Raw genomic sequence first — 14,023 nt, forward strand, 5'->3', positions numbered from 1 at the left:
TTTTCAAGGCGGTTCTCCTGGTCCCAAGGGCTTTAGCATAATGAGATGATAATATCCCATCTTCACTAGCTTGTACTAAACTGTGGCCCAGAGCCATAATGGAATGGTTTTATTTTAGACTCAAGCCTGGTGGCTGGGAGATGGAAGTGCTGGAGCAGTGGAGCTGTGGAAGTACAATATTTGGTACATTGTTTTCCCTTCAGTGTTAAAGTGTTAAGACAATAGCGAAGTGTGATCAAGTAGCCTGACTTTGCTCATCTTGTGTTTGTGTGTGCTTTTCCATGTATCTAAAAAATGGTAACTTTACGAAAGAAGGCAAAAATATTCATTTAATAAGGTAAGATAGAAAGGTATTTTGTTTAAAGTCATTTTAAAGCATTTCATCAAGAAGTTTTCACACAATGTAGAAAACATACTGTGTTCAAATGATGTAGAAAAATGTAAAAAAAAGATTCATGTTTTTGTCTAACGTTATCTAACCTTTCAGTAATATTAATGTAAAATATGTTCTTATGATTAAGCTTAATTTGCTTTTTATGTACTGTAAATTCATTTAATTTGTCAAGATAGTTATATTTCATTTTACAAAACAAATCTGTATTTGACTCTCACATAATCATGCTATATTTTGTTCTAAAATATGTTCAGTTCACTGAAGGCGTAGGGCTGGTTTCCCAGACCAAGATTAATCGTAAACCTAGACTAATAATTCACCACTGTGACGCATTCACACACATTTTACAGTTTAGTCCAAGGCACATTCAGGAGAATCCAGCTCCATTCCACTGATTACTTAACTCCAGGTTTTGTATCTGATCAGCCATAAAGGTCCTGTCTCTCTGTGGGCAGGTAGCTGTCATTTGATTTGTTTTCTGACTCAGCCTTTAGGAAAGCAGTCACAGCATCAGCTTTGAGAGCTGTTCAAAGTCCTCCAGGACATCATATACGCGTGTGTCCACAGGATGAATAGTTAACATCACAATACACACACTCTGCGAATCGCATCCACACTGCTAGATTCAGCTCTCGCTTCTTCTCCATTGGAGGAGCTTCACCGGTCTGGGAGTGGCTGCCTGCTTTGTGTGAGTGGAGGGGGAGCCCTCTGATGCAGGACTGAGCTGACAGGAGAGGAGAGGAGTGTGAGAGGAGAGAGGCTGCCCCTGAAATGCTCTGCTGGCTGGAAGAGGAAGAGATGTCTATACAGGAGCTCCAGGAACGGGTGGGCTGTATTATCACCCATGTCGGTGAGTGCTCACATCCTATGGTCTTTTGGTTGAGGGTGGAGGATGGGGTTTCTGGGGTTGGGACGTGAGGCTGAAGGGGGGTGTGGCGGGTAAAGGGATTAGCATGGCTTCTGAGACAGAGGACCAGGCAGCCATGAACGAGGCTTGTGCTCTGCTTAAATATAGATTACAAAGTGAAATCCTAAAATTCAGATTACCTTTGGCTTGCTTTATGCATGCTTTCATACTTTTACACTTTTATTGTGATATAGCTAAAAAAATGTGTGTAAAGACAACATACACATGTAGAACCATTCCTTGAATAGGCACTGCTACTGTGATGTAGCTAAGTCTTGTGAGAAAAAAGAAAAAGACTGGTTAAGAGAGTTCTATTATGAGACCTAGACCTCTATTATGTTTTATATAAATATTGCAAGGAAACAGAAATAGGCAAGGAAATGGACTTCTATTGTGAGAACTAGACATCTATTGCTCTAGCTAAATACAATACACAAAGCAATTGCTTTGGTTGTGTTGCTTTTGTATTCTATTTAGATTAATATTGTACAGTAATAGAGAAATGCACCAAGATAACATGAGGCAGTCCATCCACCAGGTTTGCTTTGCTGGTTTTACTCAGTGCAGTTTCCCCCTTTTTCCAGTCAGCGTTACCATAAATACAATTATTATTGCATTTTGTTTAGATACAGTCAAATAGGCACTATATACGCAAATACTATACTACATACTATAAATACTATACGCACTTTTTTTTATCAGACTAACTACTGTTTAATATGTCATAATAAATGATTAATGATTATTTCCATGGTAATGAAAGCTATGAAGCAGAGAAATGGAAGTAGGTTATTGTGCCATGCTGCTACTGAGAGCCTCTTACTCCTCCTCGATGCTCTGGTGCTGCAGCAGCCCCTGGGGGGACAGCCTGAGTGTTGCTATGGAAACTGAACCAGACCTGCACAGCTCACCATATTGATTCATGGAGTGGCTTAGTTCTCTACGTTTCTGCCCTCCGTTCATTAGGGAATCCCGATTCCTGCCTCTGCATCTGACAACTCATGCAACATTTAAGATGGAGGCCCCTTCTGAACAGCCATTAAGCCATACCCACTCATCACTGTTAAATCATTGCCCTTAAATGGATTCATTGCCTGCCAAGGCATTGTGACTGTGCTGTGACATTGGCCTAAATATGCTGACACTGTGCGTAATGTTAAACAGAATCATAACTGGAAGTTCCCCAGGGTGACCTTTCATTGTAATATAAGAATTACAATGAAACTGTCATGTGGTTTTATCTCAGTGGAAGTGGACGATCATTACCCGTGTCTTTTCAGATGTCACTCTGAAACATGAGCCTTTATTTTGATACATGATACTTGAGCCTTTACTGTGAAACTGTAATGCGGTTTTTTCATAGTGGAAGTGGATGGTCATCACTGGTGTGTTTTCAGGGGTCACTCTGATGCATGAGCTGTTTCATTTTGAAGGTTTAAAGGCTCAGAGCGGGAAAAGGCTTCAAATCAACATCCCAAGACTGAGTCAGAGCCATGACGGCTCAACAGTAATGAATGACTCACTGCGAGGGGGTCACTCTTGACTGAATCTGTTTTCTGATTGGCTGCTTATGACATCACTCTGATGTGAATTTCAAGGTATAATAAAATGCTTTATAGCGTATATTGTAGAGCTCATAAATATACAATGTCAGCTAATAACATGATGTGCTACATGACATGCAGCATACTGGAGCTTTCGATTTTATTGACTCTATGTTAGATGTATGTTTTAGATAATGAATGAAATTTACAGTAAGATAAGTAAGAGTAAATGTGGGCAATGTAATATTATCATATTGTAATAAATTACATTATAACACAGTATGGTTTTCTGAGCACATTGTTGAAACTGTAAATAACTAAAGGGCAATTTAATTGATTTATCAAAATTGTGTTATAATTCAGTAATTTAGATAAAAAACTGAAAGTTTAACCTCTTCACCTCCTTACCTCTGAAGTGGCTTATTGTAGAGAAACTTAATGGCCCAGGTGTCTTTATGTTGGTGACGATAGGAACCAGGGGTCACAGTGTCCACAATACAAATATAGCCATTTTATCACTACTAAATCTACATATCTCTGTTGTAAATCAATGTTTCAGACATGAGGCAACATATTTGTAACTAATTTTATGTTGGTAGTTCTCTGTGAGGGAGACTTTAGAGACATTTAACACATCAGATGTTTGGTTCCTATCACCACCACATTGAACTATGCTGATTCTGTGAATTTCTCTAGAACAGAGCATCTCACATCAAACCACTCTGAATTTCTTTGTTTAAATCTTTACAGTTTAATTATACAATTTTTAAATCAGTATAAATAGCGCTGAATACATTTTATTACAAACAACATATTTAGGCCTGTTTAAGTATCATGAAATATAAAGTATTTCATATGCAGTTTTAACAGTGGAGTGAAAAACAACTCCGTAACACAGTTTCTGTAACTCAGCCTTGAAGACTCTGCAGTTCTCAACCTGAGGCACAGTTGTTGCTTTCAATTTGGAAAATAATTGGAAATGTGGTTATTCAGCCATCTCTGCCTAATAAGGCTATAAGAGGATTAACACAACCAGGCCACTTAGCATGGGTGCTGGCACAGGGATAACCACAGAATCATGTGGAAAATCACAAAGGAGAAAGATTCCACAAAATGTGGGTAATCGCTGGATAGAGCAAACATGGCTCACAAGTGCCCAAGGTTCTGAAAGCTAGCACAGTTGTAAAACGCATTTATGTCACATTAAACACCTAAACACAGTAATATGGGTATTCATATCTCTTTTATATATATATATATATATATATATATATATATATATATATATATATATATATTCATAGACAGCAGGAGTATGATGCCACAAATATCCATCATGCCTTTATAAGATATATCAACCTTATCGCTATTGTTGGAACAAAACCTCATATCTCTGTTTTTGTCATTTTTCAGTTTTTATCATAATGTGAAAATGTTTGTTTTTTTTGTTTTATATCAAATACCACATTCAACAAATTCCATACAGAATTGTGCAAGATACATACATCCAGCTGCAACATTAGTTAAATATTAGAAGAATAATAAACTCCTAGCAGTAAAGGTACAGGGAGCAATCCGCAGTTTTAAAACTTGAGACATGGTGTCAAAATAACAGGACCAAAAATTTAATAATGAAGGGCAGAGAAAAAACATGTGACTTAGGTTGCATGGTGAGGCGCCGCATTTGTCACAGCGATCACTGAACGAATTGGGGTAAAACCTCGCCAATTGAGATTTAGATCGGTGAACTCTATGCAAAACCTTCAACTGTATTAACTGGAGTTTTGCACAGGGTGCGCAGGTGTGAATTTGTCTTAAAGCTTTGTCCCAACACTGCTGAGAAAGTGTAATACCCAGCTCCTGTTCCCAAACATTTTTGACCTTATCATTGGAGTGATTATCCAAAGCCATAATGTGGAAGTATATTTTGGAAACAAGACCTTTAGAACTGTAATTTTGATTCAACAGATCATCCCAAGGCTGATTGGTGGGGGGGCAAGTGTGGGTTTGAAACTGAGAGGAAACAAAATGCCTTATTTTAAAATATCTGAACATATGTAAGTCCGAGCTCTGAAACTAATTGAACAAAGCTGGAAAGAATAGCATTTTTATACAGATCCCTGAGGGATCTAATACCTTTATCATGCCAGATTCTGAATGCAGCATCATGTAAACTCGGGGGAAATAAATGATTATTCAATATAGGCATCCTATAGGATGGCGCTAAGAATTTAAAATATGGCCTAAATTGACCCCAAATTTGAAGAGTAGCAATTACCAGGGAGTTGGAGGAATGATTAACATATCTAATTGGTAGCGGAGAGGTAAGTAATACGTGTAGGGAGGAAGTGGGACAGGAACGAGACTACAACTCTCACCAACCCTGCCCAGTAGCCTGAAACCAATAAAGCAATTTTTGAATATTTGTTGCCCAGTAATAAAATAAAAAGTTTGAAAGAGAAAGACCACCATCAGAAACAAAATTTTGTAACACAGATTTTTATGATCCTGGGGGGATTTTCATCCCAAATAAATGATGCAATTAACTGGTCGAGCGCTTTGAAAAATCTTTCAGGTAAAAATAGCGGGATAGTCTGGAATAAAAAAAAGAAAGCGAGGTAATACATTCATTTTAATTACATTGAAAATGTCTGTTGTTCTTTATATGGTTATTTATACATTTTCATGATGAATGGACCAAAAGGAATGACCCAAAATGACTAAATGATCCAAATAATTCTGGTTCCATTGACTTATATTGAAAGTAATGTTTTTTCCTTCTCCTGTAAAGTGACCATAAAGGAGATACAAAGTTTTGTTCCGACAACAGCATTATATATCTTGACAAGGTTTTTCTAAATGTACTGTATGTGGTTAGGGGCGAGCAAGATACTTACTTTGCATCCCAACAATGAAATTATGCAGAAAAAAAATCTATGGAATTGTTCTCGTTTTTTTCCATTTTCACAATCATTTTTAAAACGTGGCACTGTTGTGCTGGTGGATTCTGTCCATTCCACTTCTTTGCAAATCCTTATGTATTGTCTAAAATGGCAAAGCTGAAATTTCAGTAGTCAGACAGTGCTAATATTGTTAAATATTATTCTTTGCTTTTGTGAAAGCATATTTTCTTTCTGTTTTGAAATATTTGTTTAGAGCTTCTGTTTGCTGGAACATGGGGTCAGTTTTATAAGCACAGGAACTTGCCTAGGCATTATGCCAAGTGATCCTAAATGTGATACCACCTCCGCAGGCTCTGGCTTTAGTGAGACATAAAGAAAAAAATCCCCCACTTCTATTGCAAATGTATAAAGGTGAACAATAGGAAGGTCACTGGACTTCCTTCCTTTGCCCTCCGCCTGCTGTAAGCCCATCACCAATACGTCAAACCTTCCTTCCTCAACTAATAGCGCCTTAATGCAGTGTTTCACTCTCACAGGTTTTCATATACAGCTTTGATGTTATATGTTTATAGTTACCCTACACAGCTCTTGGTTTTCCTTGTTCTCCAGAAAAGCTAGTATGTTTTCATTGTGCAATTTTCAATGTGATCTTACTTCTGGCTATGACTGTGTTGTTCTTGTTGTGGCAGGCTTCTGTATTGTACCTCGGGGATGATTTTGATGATGATCGGGTATTCTAAGCCATCTCACTACTGTTGTTATGACACTGATGTTGTTATACAGTTTCCTGTGTCAGTAGTGCAGTGTTTAATTTTTCTTGGGTCAGTAGGCTTCATGCTCATTTTTTCCCCAAATCATTTCATTTTCAAACATTTGGAAGCAAAGTGTTTGTTTTCAAGGTACGAAATACACTTAAAAATTACATTTCCTAAATGGTTCTTGCCTTAGACAGTAGGAAATAACTTTAAGTGGTAAAGAACTGTAACAATGTTCTTGAAAGTTTCTTCACAATTGCACTTGATTTACAAACATGAAGTAAAGCTTAAAGAAGCATCCACTGAAAATTCTGTAGAGAACCAAAAGTATTTCTTCTCTGGCATGCCAAGAACCCCTGTTGACATCATTGTATAGACATTTTATACTGAGAACTTTAACTTGAGAACTATACTCAATTGAGAAATGCATACAGCATTTTCTAAGAATTGTAATGAACATTCAGAGGTGCTTTGCTTCATATGGCACAGATGTAAGTGACCCTTTTAGTGAACATGGTGCCATTGGCTGCTTTAAAATAAGTAATAAGTCATCTGCTTGTAGAGTTGATGCTGTTGTTGTTCATCATAAACTAAAGCGTTGTTGTGGTGTGTTATATGCCAACACATGCTGGTTTAAGATCATTATAAGGATCTGAGTACACCACCACTGTTCATACGGATGTAAGTAAAAAGGCCTTGGAAAACGAAGAGGCAGGGGCATATCCATTGGCAACTTGGAGCATTTTTTGCATTGGCCTGAGGGCAGTTGTTTTCTGGTGGGTCCTCTTCCAGATCCCAAAATGAGACTGTTTCTTTTAATAAGCTCCTCCTTCCTGTTTATGTGTCTCTACTGCACGTGGACTATGACAAAGGCCACCCCTCTCTGACTGCCCCCTCTTCTTCAGTGAGGTTATATTGTGTCATTTGCTCCATTTCTGGAGGTGTCTGTACTAGTGTGCTTGCAGCTGGCATCTTGAGTAACTACTGCATTCTTGGGTTTTCTTTAAGGATATAATAAACGTTTGCTACACATGAAGGCAGTTTTGAGCATTCTTCCCCCTCAATATTTTCTGATGTCAGTGAGTTCGAATGGAGGAGCGACTACCTACAAAAGCAAAGCAAACTATGAAAACCGATTGTTCCTGCAAAACAAGTAGTAAAAATCCAGAAATGGATGATTCAGAAATTATCCATTCATGTCATGGTCTCCACTCTTTCCTTACTAAGGACCAGAGTCATCTAGACATGAAACTGCTACACTCTTAACAATAAAGGTTCCTAGATGTTTTTTGGTTTGAGTGTATGGTTTTAGGAAATATCTTAGGTACTTCATATTATGTGGAGGTTATTTAAACATTATTTGACATTTCACCCACTGAATGGTTCTTTTGGGTAGCCAAAAGTTGTTCTTCTATTGAAGTGGTCATCAGCCCAGGTCCTCTAGATCTACCTTTCTGCACTGTCTTGTGCCAACTACTATCTCGCACACCTGCTTCAGCTAATTAACTTGGCTCTGCTGGAAAGTAGGTGTCCAGAAGGAGGGTTGGTTATTGCTGTTCTATGGCATCATTCCAAAAAACCATTTGGATGTAAGAGTGTAATTAAATGATATTCTGTTTTGATGAAATGCACTAGAAGAACTGCATTTTTAAATTATGGATTTTGTGCAGATTTCTTTCCTAACTGTCCCCTAAACTGATTTTTACAGACTGCCTGGTCCAACACATCACTTTTCCTGCAAAGGGGAGTTTATTGTTGTGTCTTATTATTGCAATATTCCATCAATTGAATACTGCAGGTCAGATTTTGTCAGATTATGATTCTGGAACATCTTACCATAACTTAAGAAAAATGAACTTGGCGTCATATATATTTTTTTTTTTACGTTTAGTAATGCACTGCAGCATGTGGGCTGTACTGAAGACCTTGTTCACCTCTGGCTGTTCATTTAGTCAGCAGAATCCATTAGTCACTCTCCAACCTCTTTCTTCCTGTACAGCTTTCATCTTCTCTGTGCTGTTCTGCTAAGTGCTTGAAAGCCTTGATCTCCCATCATCTCTTCTAGTTTCTTATCTTACTTTCTTAAGACGTTTGAGGCCAATGTAGTAGCCAGACAAAGGTGCTGGAGCTGTACCTAGGACATAATGTGTAACAGATCTATAATCTTATTTGATAAGGAACTGCGCAGCTACATTCTGACAGTATAAGAGTATAAGTTACAGTATGCGTGTATATATCCTCTGTCACACAGTATCCTTCAAACATTTGCAGTCACCCATCATATTAATAATTGTTACTCAATAATAACTTAAACTGTGCAGATTAAAATAAACAATGCACCAAAACATAAATCGATCATTTAATCACAATTTATTACTCACAAAGTATTTTGACAACAATAAGAAATAATTACATGGTAAAAAGATAGCAAATGCTACTAAATAATAAATTATAACTCTATTAGTACTGGTTTCTTGTCAAAAATGACTTTGGATAGCTGTTTGAACAGTGAGAGTTTCTCAGCACTTTTTGAAAAAGAGGCATTCGGGAAATTAATTTTATTGTTAGTTCATTCACAATACTATCCAGCTTTCTCAAACCTGTGAAACCTATAGACTGTTAGCATCATAGTAGAATCACTTTATACATGTATGTGCCATAAAATTGGTTTTATAACATTAAAAGCAGTAATTCCTTGTGAATAGTGGTGGATATTGATTTAAAGCATAAGCATTTAGCTTTTGCCTTTAGTTCATTAGAAAGAGCTGTAATTAATGCATTTTACAGAAGAAATAGAGAGTGCCTACTTTAACATGTAAAAGCATTTCTGCTTATACTCTGCACTACATGCCAACAGAGTATGCTGAGGAATCTCAGGAATTTTTACTGCATGTGACATGAGTGCATTGACCAGTATCAAATACCTTTTCTGGCTAAACATTGGTATTCTATCAGTTTATGTATGTGATCTTGTCTTTAGGGAACCATAATCTTTCATTTAGCTGATAAAGAGTGTATATTGACACGTGTAAGGGTGGGGATGACGTCCATGTAAGCTATATGAATATGAATGAGAGAAGCTCCTAAAATAGACCACAGTAATCAGATTAGAACTACAGTTCTATATTTATCAGGTCAAGATTATTTTATTGTGCACTTCACAATGTTTAAGAAGGACCAGTTATTAGATAGACCTAAGAAAACTAAATGTTTTTTAAGTCAGCTCCCTGCGTTCTGCGATCCAGAAGTGACCCAGATGTACTTAAGCTGTACCTTTTGTGCACATTCATGAGTGTTTTCTGGTTTAGGCTGTAGCCATAGCAGTGAGTGATGTTCTTCCCAAACAGCGGTGAAAGGGAAAACAGCTCCAGGTTTTATGAGATTTCAAGATTTCCATGCTCAGGAATGTTCTAAAACAGCCATGTCAGTCTGGCTCATGGTGGGTGAACAGAGGAACGTGAGCTCACCTATTATCGCTCTTCACTGTTTTTCTTTCTTCCCTTCGCTACAATGAGACCACTGTTGTGTTGTTTTCCACTTTTTTAGGCAATATTTCTTCCTGTAATTAAAGTATTTGAGTCGTAACACGTGTGAAGTCGCTCATTGAATTAACTGTAGGATATCCAAGGGGTATTGAGTCCTGGCTTTTGGGTTTAGGTGTAAGTCCTTGAACCCAAAGGGCCTGTATGTGGGCTCACATTTCACTGTAATTACTACATTCATATAGTACTGTGCAAAAGTCAGAGACCAACCATCATTTATTTAATTCCCAGTTAAAACGGCCATTAATTAACAGGTTTTGCATTTTCAGCATCTGGAAAAAAGCAAAGAAAACAAATATCTAACAGAAAATGACACATAGGCCTCATCATTATAATTTTTCAGTGTTTAGTGTGTCCACCTTTGCCCTGTGGAGTTTGATTTTCTCCTCTCTCAAAGATGAAATTACTTTTTTATTTGACATTTGGACAGTAGTAATTTGCATGTTGGTTTCATAGTAGCTACCAAATAATTCATCGTATTTACTGAATAGAAAGGACTTCAAAATGTTCCGGCCCACATGTCTTCTGTCATGGGTGTATGGGGAGGGGTGAGCATTCCCTGTGGCTGGGCTACTTGTGTTTGTGTGAGTGGGACCATGTGAGGTGGAGGGAGGAAAGGAGCAGCCCCGCTTCATGTGAAGTTCCCTCTGACGCACTGTGGACCAGAACGCCCCACACAATGATGAATTCTTTGGAGGGTGGGAGAGGAAGGGGAAGCCCCCAGTGCTTCTGGCATTGTTGAGGATATTTGTGTAAACCATGCCATTTTGTTCCAAGGCTTCAGACAAAGCAGTAGACCCTTGTCGGAGCCGCAGGGACAACAGGAGAGGAGAGGGAGAGGCAGAGGACTGCTCTTAAGACCACACGGTCCGGGACGTTCTCAGCAATGGGCTCCATAATGTGTAAGTCAGACTCACTTTAGCCTTTCAGCCTCAGCTGTCCTGCCCTAGGAGGCGCAGTGGACGCAGAATTGTCCTAATGGACTTTGCTGCTCTTTTTCTATGTGTGTGACTCTCTGTGTGCTTGAAGAGAGTGGCATGTGTATGGAGACAGCCAGACTGCCATAAGCTGCATTAGGGTTTGTGGCGGTTTCGTGCTGGGTGGTTTTCTGCTATGAATAAGGAGCTCTGTGTGCTTAATAATGCTTAAGACACAGAGCAATGTGACCTGAAAAAGATGCCAGTAATTACTTAGTGAGCAGAGTGGGTGAGAAGCCAGGCTCATTAGCGTCAGAGGAACTTTCTTAGTCTTGCTGGGAATGACAGAGTCATTCAGTACATCTGCTCTAATGTAATTAATTAGGATTCCTTTTTTGGTTTTATGTTACTTTTTTGTTGTTAATGTGGTAGCTTGGATAAGTTTGGTCATTGGAGCTGTTAGAAATTGAATTGAATATCTGTCTGGTGAGGTGGTCAGCTTGGCTGTGTGTGGATATGTATGCGCATGCGCTGCACATACACTCTCAGGTGGAGAAGAAAGCAGTAAATGAAGCCTATGCAGGACAGGCCCAGCAGGAATTAATAGCTTAAGTCTGTACGAGTGACACTCCATCAGCTTTGATCCCCCCGCTCTGAAGTGACCTTGCTTAAACTGGCTGCTGCTTACGCAGGCTGTTGGAGCAGCGGCCATAGCACACACACCTGTGCTGCGGAATGGACGGATATCAAACCATCCCATCCAGGTGCTGTGCTTGCGGCAGACGGGCGCGGGACACTTCTTACTCTGTGGTCCGAATCTCAACCGGTGAGATGGAGTCCTATCGCCGCTTTCTGGATGTATGCCAGGAGACCAAGTCCGCCACCAGGAGAAGTATGCCTCCCTCCTCTTCCTCACTCCAGCTCTCATGTCTCTTCTGCAGAAGTTGTGGAATGTGTGTGTGTGTCTGTGTGTGTGTGTGTGTGTGTGTGTTTTTTTAGACCATAAGTCTTTAAGTCTTTCTGTCCAGTCTGCCATGTGGTCCAGACTTTGAAATATAGGCTATGTGAAGTGTGGTGATACGGCTAGAAAGTGGTCTTGCAATAGTTGAAGACATGTTCACAACACACAATGTGTATCATGAAATTCCGTTTCTCTGTGTTGGAACAAACGTATATCAGCAAAATAGTAATGCCAGATTTTAACAAGCTGAAAAACTATCCTGTATGTACAATGATTTTTATCTTTATTCAACAAAATAGGACAAAACAGAAGGAAGAATCAGGTCAAGTGTTTGCTATTCTAATTTATTAATTTATCATTTAATCTAATCTATTTTTTGTAAAAAAAAAATTATAATAGCATAACAGACTAACTTTCATTTGAGTATGACAGCATTAGCTATTGATGCAGGCTCTCTATTGGTCTAAATCTTTATTTTCTATGTAGCATGTGATATTTAGAAATAATGATGACAGTTGTGATGTTTAAAACAGCAAGTTGTGTTGTACACTACCTTTCAAAAGTTTATAAACACTTGTCTTCATTTTAATTACAGCTTTCTACTGTCCCACTAATTATTTGAAATTTGTGAAGTTATACAGCATAATTATTTTATACATTTGTCTGCAACTTGTTTATATTATTATTACTGAAAACATTGACTCCAAGCTTTTGGATGACACTTTAGTAACTGTGAAAGAGATAACATATCGTCATATCACCCACCTCTAGAATGTATTATGTATTTTAGTTTTATTACATTTCATTGGACTGTCCTCAGTTGGGGTTTGTTATGTTGGTGTGGGCTGCTCTGCTGATTTGTCGCCTGGACTGTTAAAAGCTTGTGCCACATGGGAAGTATCAGATAGGCAGGTGAAACAGAGGTGGCTGTAATCATCACAGCTACTTATATATCATGGGGAGAGAAGAGAGGCAGTCTAGTAATAGTATTTCTTGTTAAATTGAGAGATGCAGTAGCTTGATGCTGGGCTGTAAGTGTGCTGTAGTGATCTGTGTGAAGTGGTTGCTTTAACCTTGAAGTGCCTTAATGCAGGGATGACCATGCTGACTATTTCTGGCACATCTTTTAGAAAATAATCCTGGTAGAAGCAGGTACATACTACAAGGTCATGCACTGCAATCCGTGCTAACTGTCCTCAGAGTTCTTAATGAGTGACCTTTTTCCAGGCTTCTGCTTGCACATGTTTGTTTTCTGCAGTGTGTCTGTGGGGAATCAATGTTGCCGAGCAGATGTTTTTGGAGTGCGGTTGGAAGACAGAGTCTGTGTTTTGCGTTTTGTTAGATGGCATAGTTCTTGAAAGTGCCCATAATGAATTCCAAACGAAGTCTGTGGGGCCCATGCTTGTGGTCTTTAAAACATCCATTAGATGTTCTGTTACACTTGTCAGCTACTCTGAAATCTGAAAACGCACAGCTGGAAAGCTTTACTTGTATTTAGCTATTTAGCACAGCCCCTACCCTGAGTGATTACTCACGTGGTCAGTTTAGATGCCTGAGGCCCCAAGGATAACCGCAGTCTTCTGAGACCCCCTCAAAAAGAGCACAGCATAATCAAACCCACCTGCCTGAACTGGGTCAGGCACATGTCTGTATGTATTCATGAAAAAGGCTGTCAAGAACTAGTGGTGGAGTTGATTTTAGACACACTGTATGCTTCAATACCAGCACTTCATATTTTCACTTCAATTTTCGTCATCAGAGGAAAGCCGCCCCAATCACATAAATTATCCTGATATAGATATAAGATATAGTATCTTATTATTGTCCTGGGTGGCTGCCTTCTTTTGTTTGAGTGGTTTTGGAAGAAACCTAGTGATGTCTACATGTCAAAGACCCAAGAAAATTCTATCCTTTGTATGGAGTAACGATGTCGATAAACCTTCTGTTAAAATATCTCAACTTTCTGTTAAAATATCCCAACCTTCTGTTAAAATATCTCAACCTTCTGTTAAAATATCCCAACCTTCTGTTAAAATATCTCAACCTTCTGTTAAAATATCTCAACCTTCTGTTAAAATATCCCAATTTTCTGTTAAAATA

At 38.6% G+C, this 14,023-nt stretch overlaps 1 protein-coding gene across 10 annotated transcripts in view; it reads left to right on the top strand.

Moving 5' to 3' along the window:
• Window positions 1-871: 871 nt before the first annotated feature.
• Window positions 872-14,023, top strand: part of mcf2l2 (MCF.2 cell line derived transforming sequence-like 2) — a 78,785-nt gene continuing 65,633 nt past the window's right edge. For 7 of the 10 annotated variants that reach the window (XM_037545158.1, XM_037545163.1, XM_037545161.1 and 4 more), the window contains exons 1-2: window positions 10,823-10,947; window positions 11,655-11,854. In XM_037545158.1, coding sequence (XP_037401055.1) covers window positions 11,698-11,854 — 157 coding nt within the window. In that variant the 5' untranslated portion in view covers window positions 10,823-10,947; window positions 11,655-11,697. Of the gene's footprint in view, window positions 1,245-10,822; window positions 10,948-11,654; window positions 11,855-14,023 lie in introns of those variants that run through there. The other 3 variants (XM_017717831.2, XM_037545160.1, XM_037545162.1) reach the window with 2 other exon arrangements.

Source organism: Pygocentrus nattereri, chromosome 15 (assembly GCF_015220715.1).
Source record: "Pygocentrus nattereri isolate fPygNat1 chromosome 15, fPygNat1.pri, whole genome shotgun sequence".
NCBI classification, from domain to species: domain Eukaryota; kingdom Metazoa; phylum Chordata; class Actinopteri; order Characiformes; family Serrasalmidae; genus Pygocentrus; species Pygocentrus nattereri.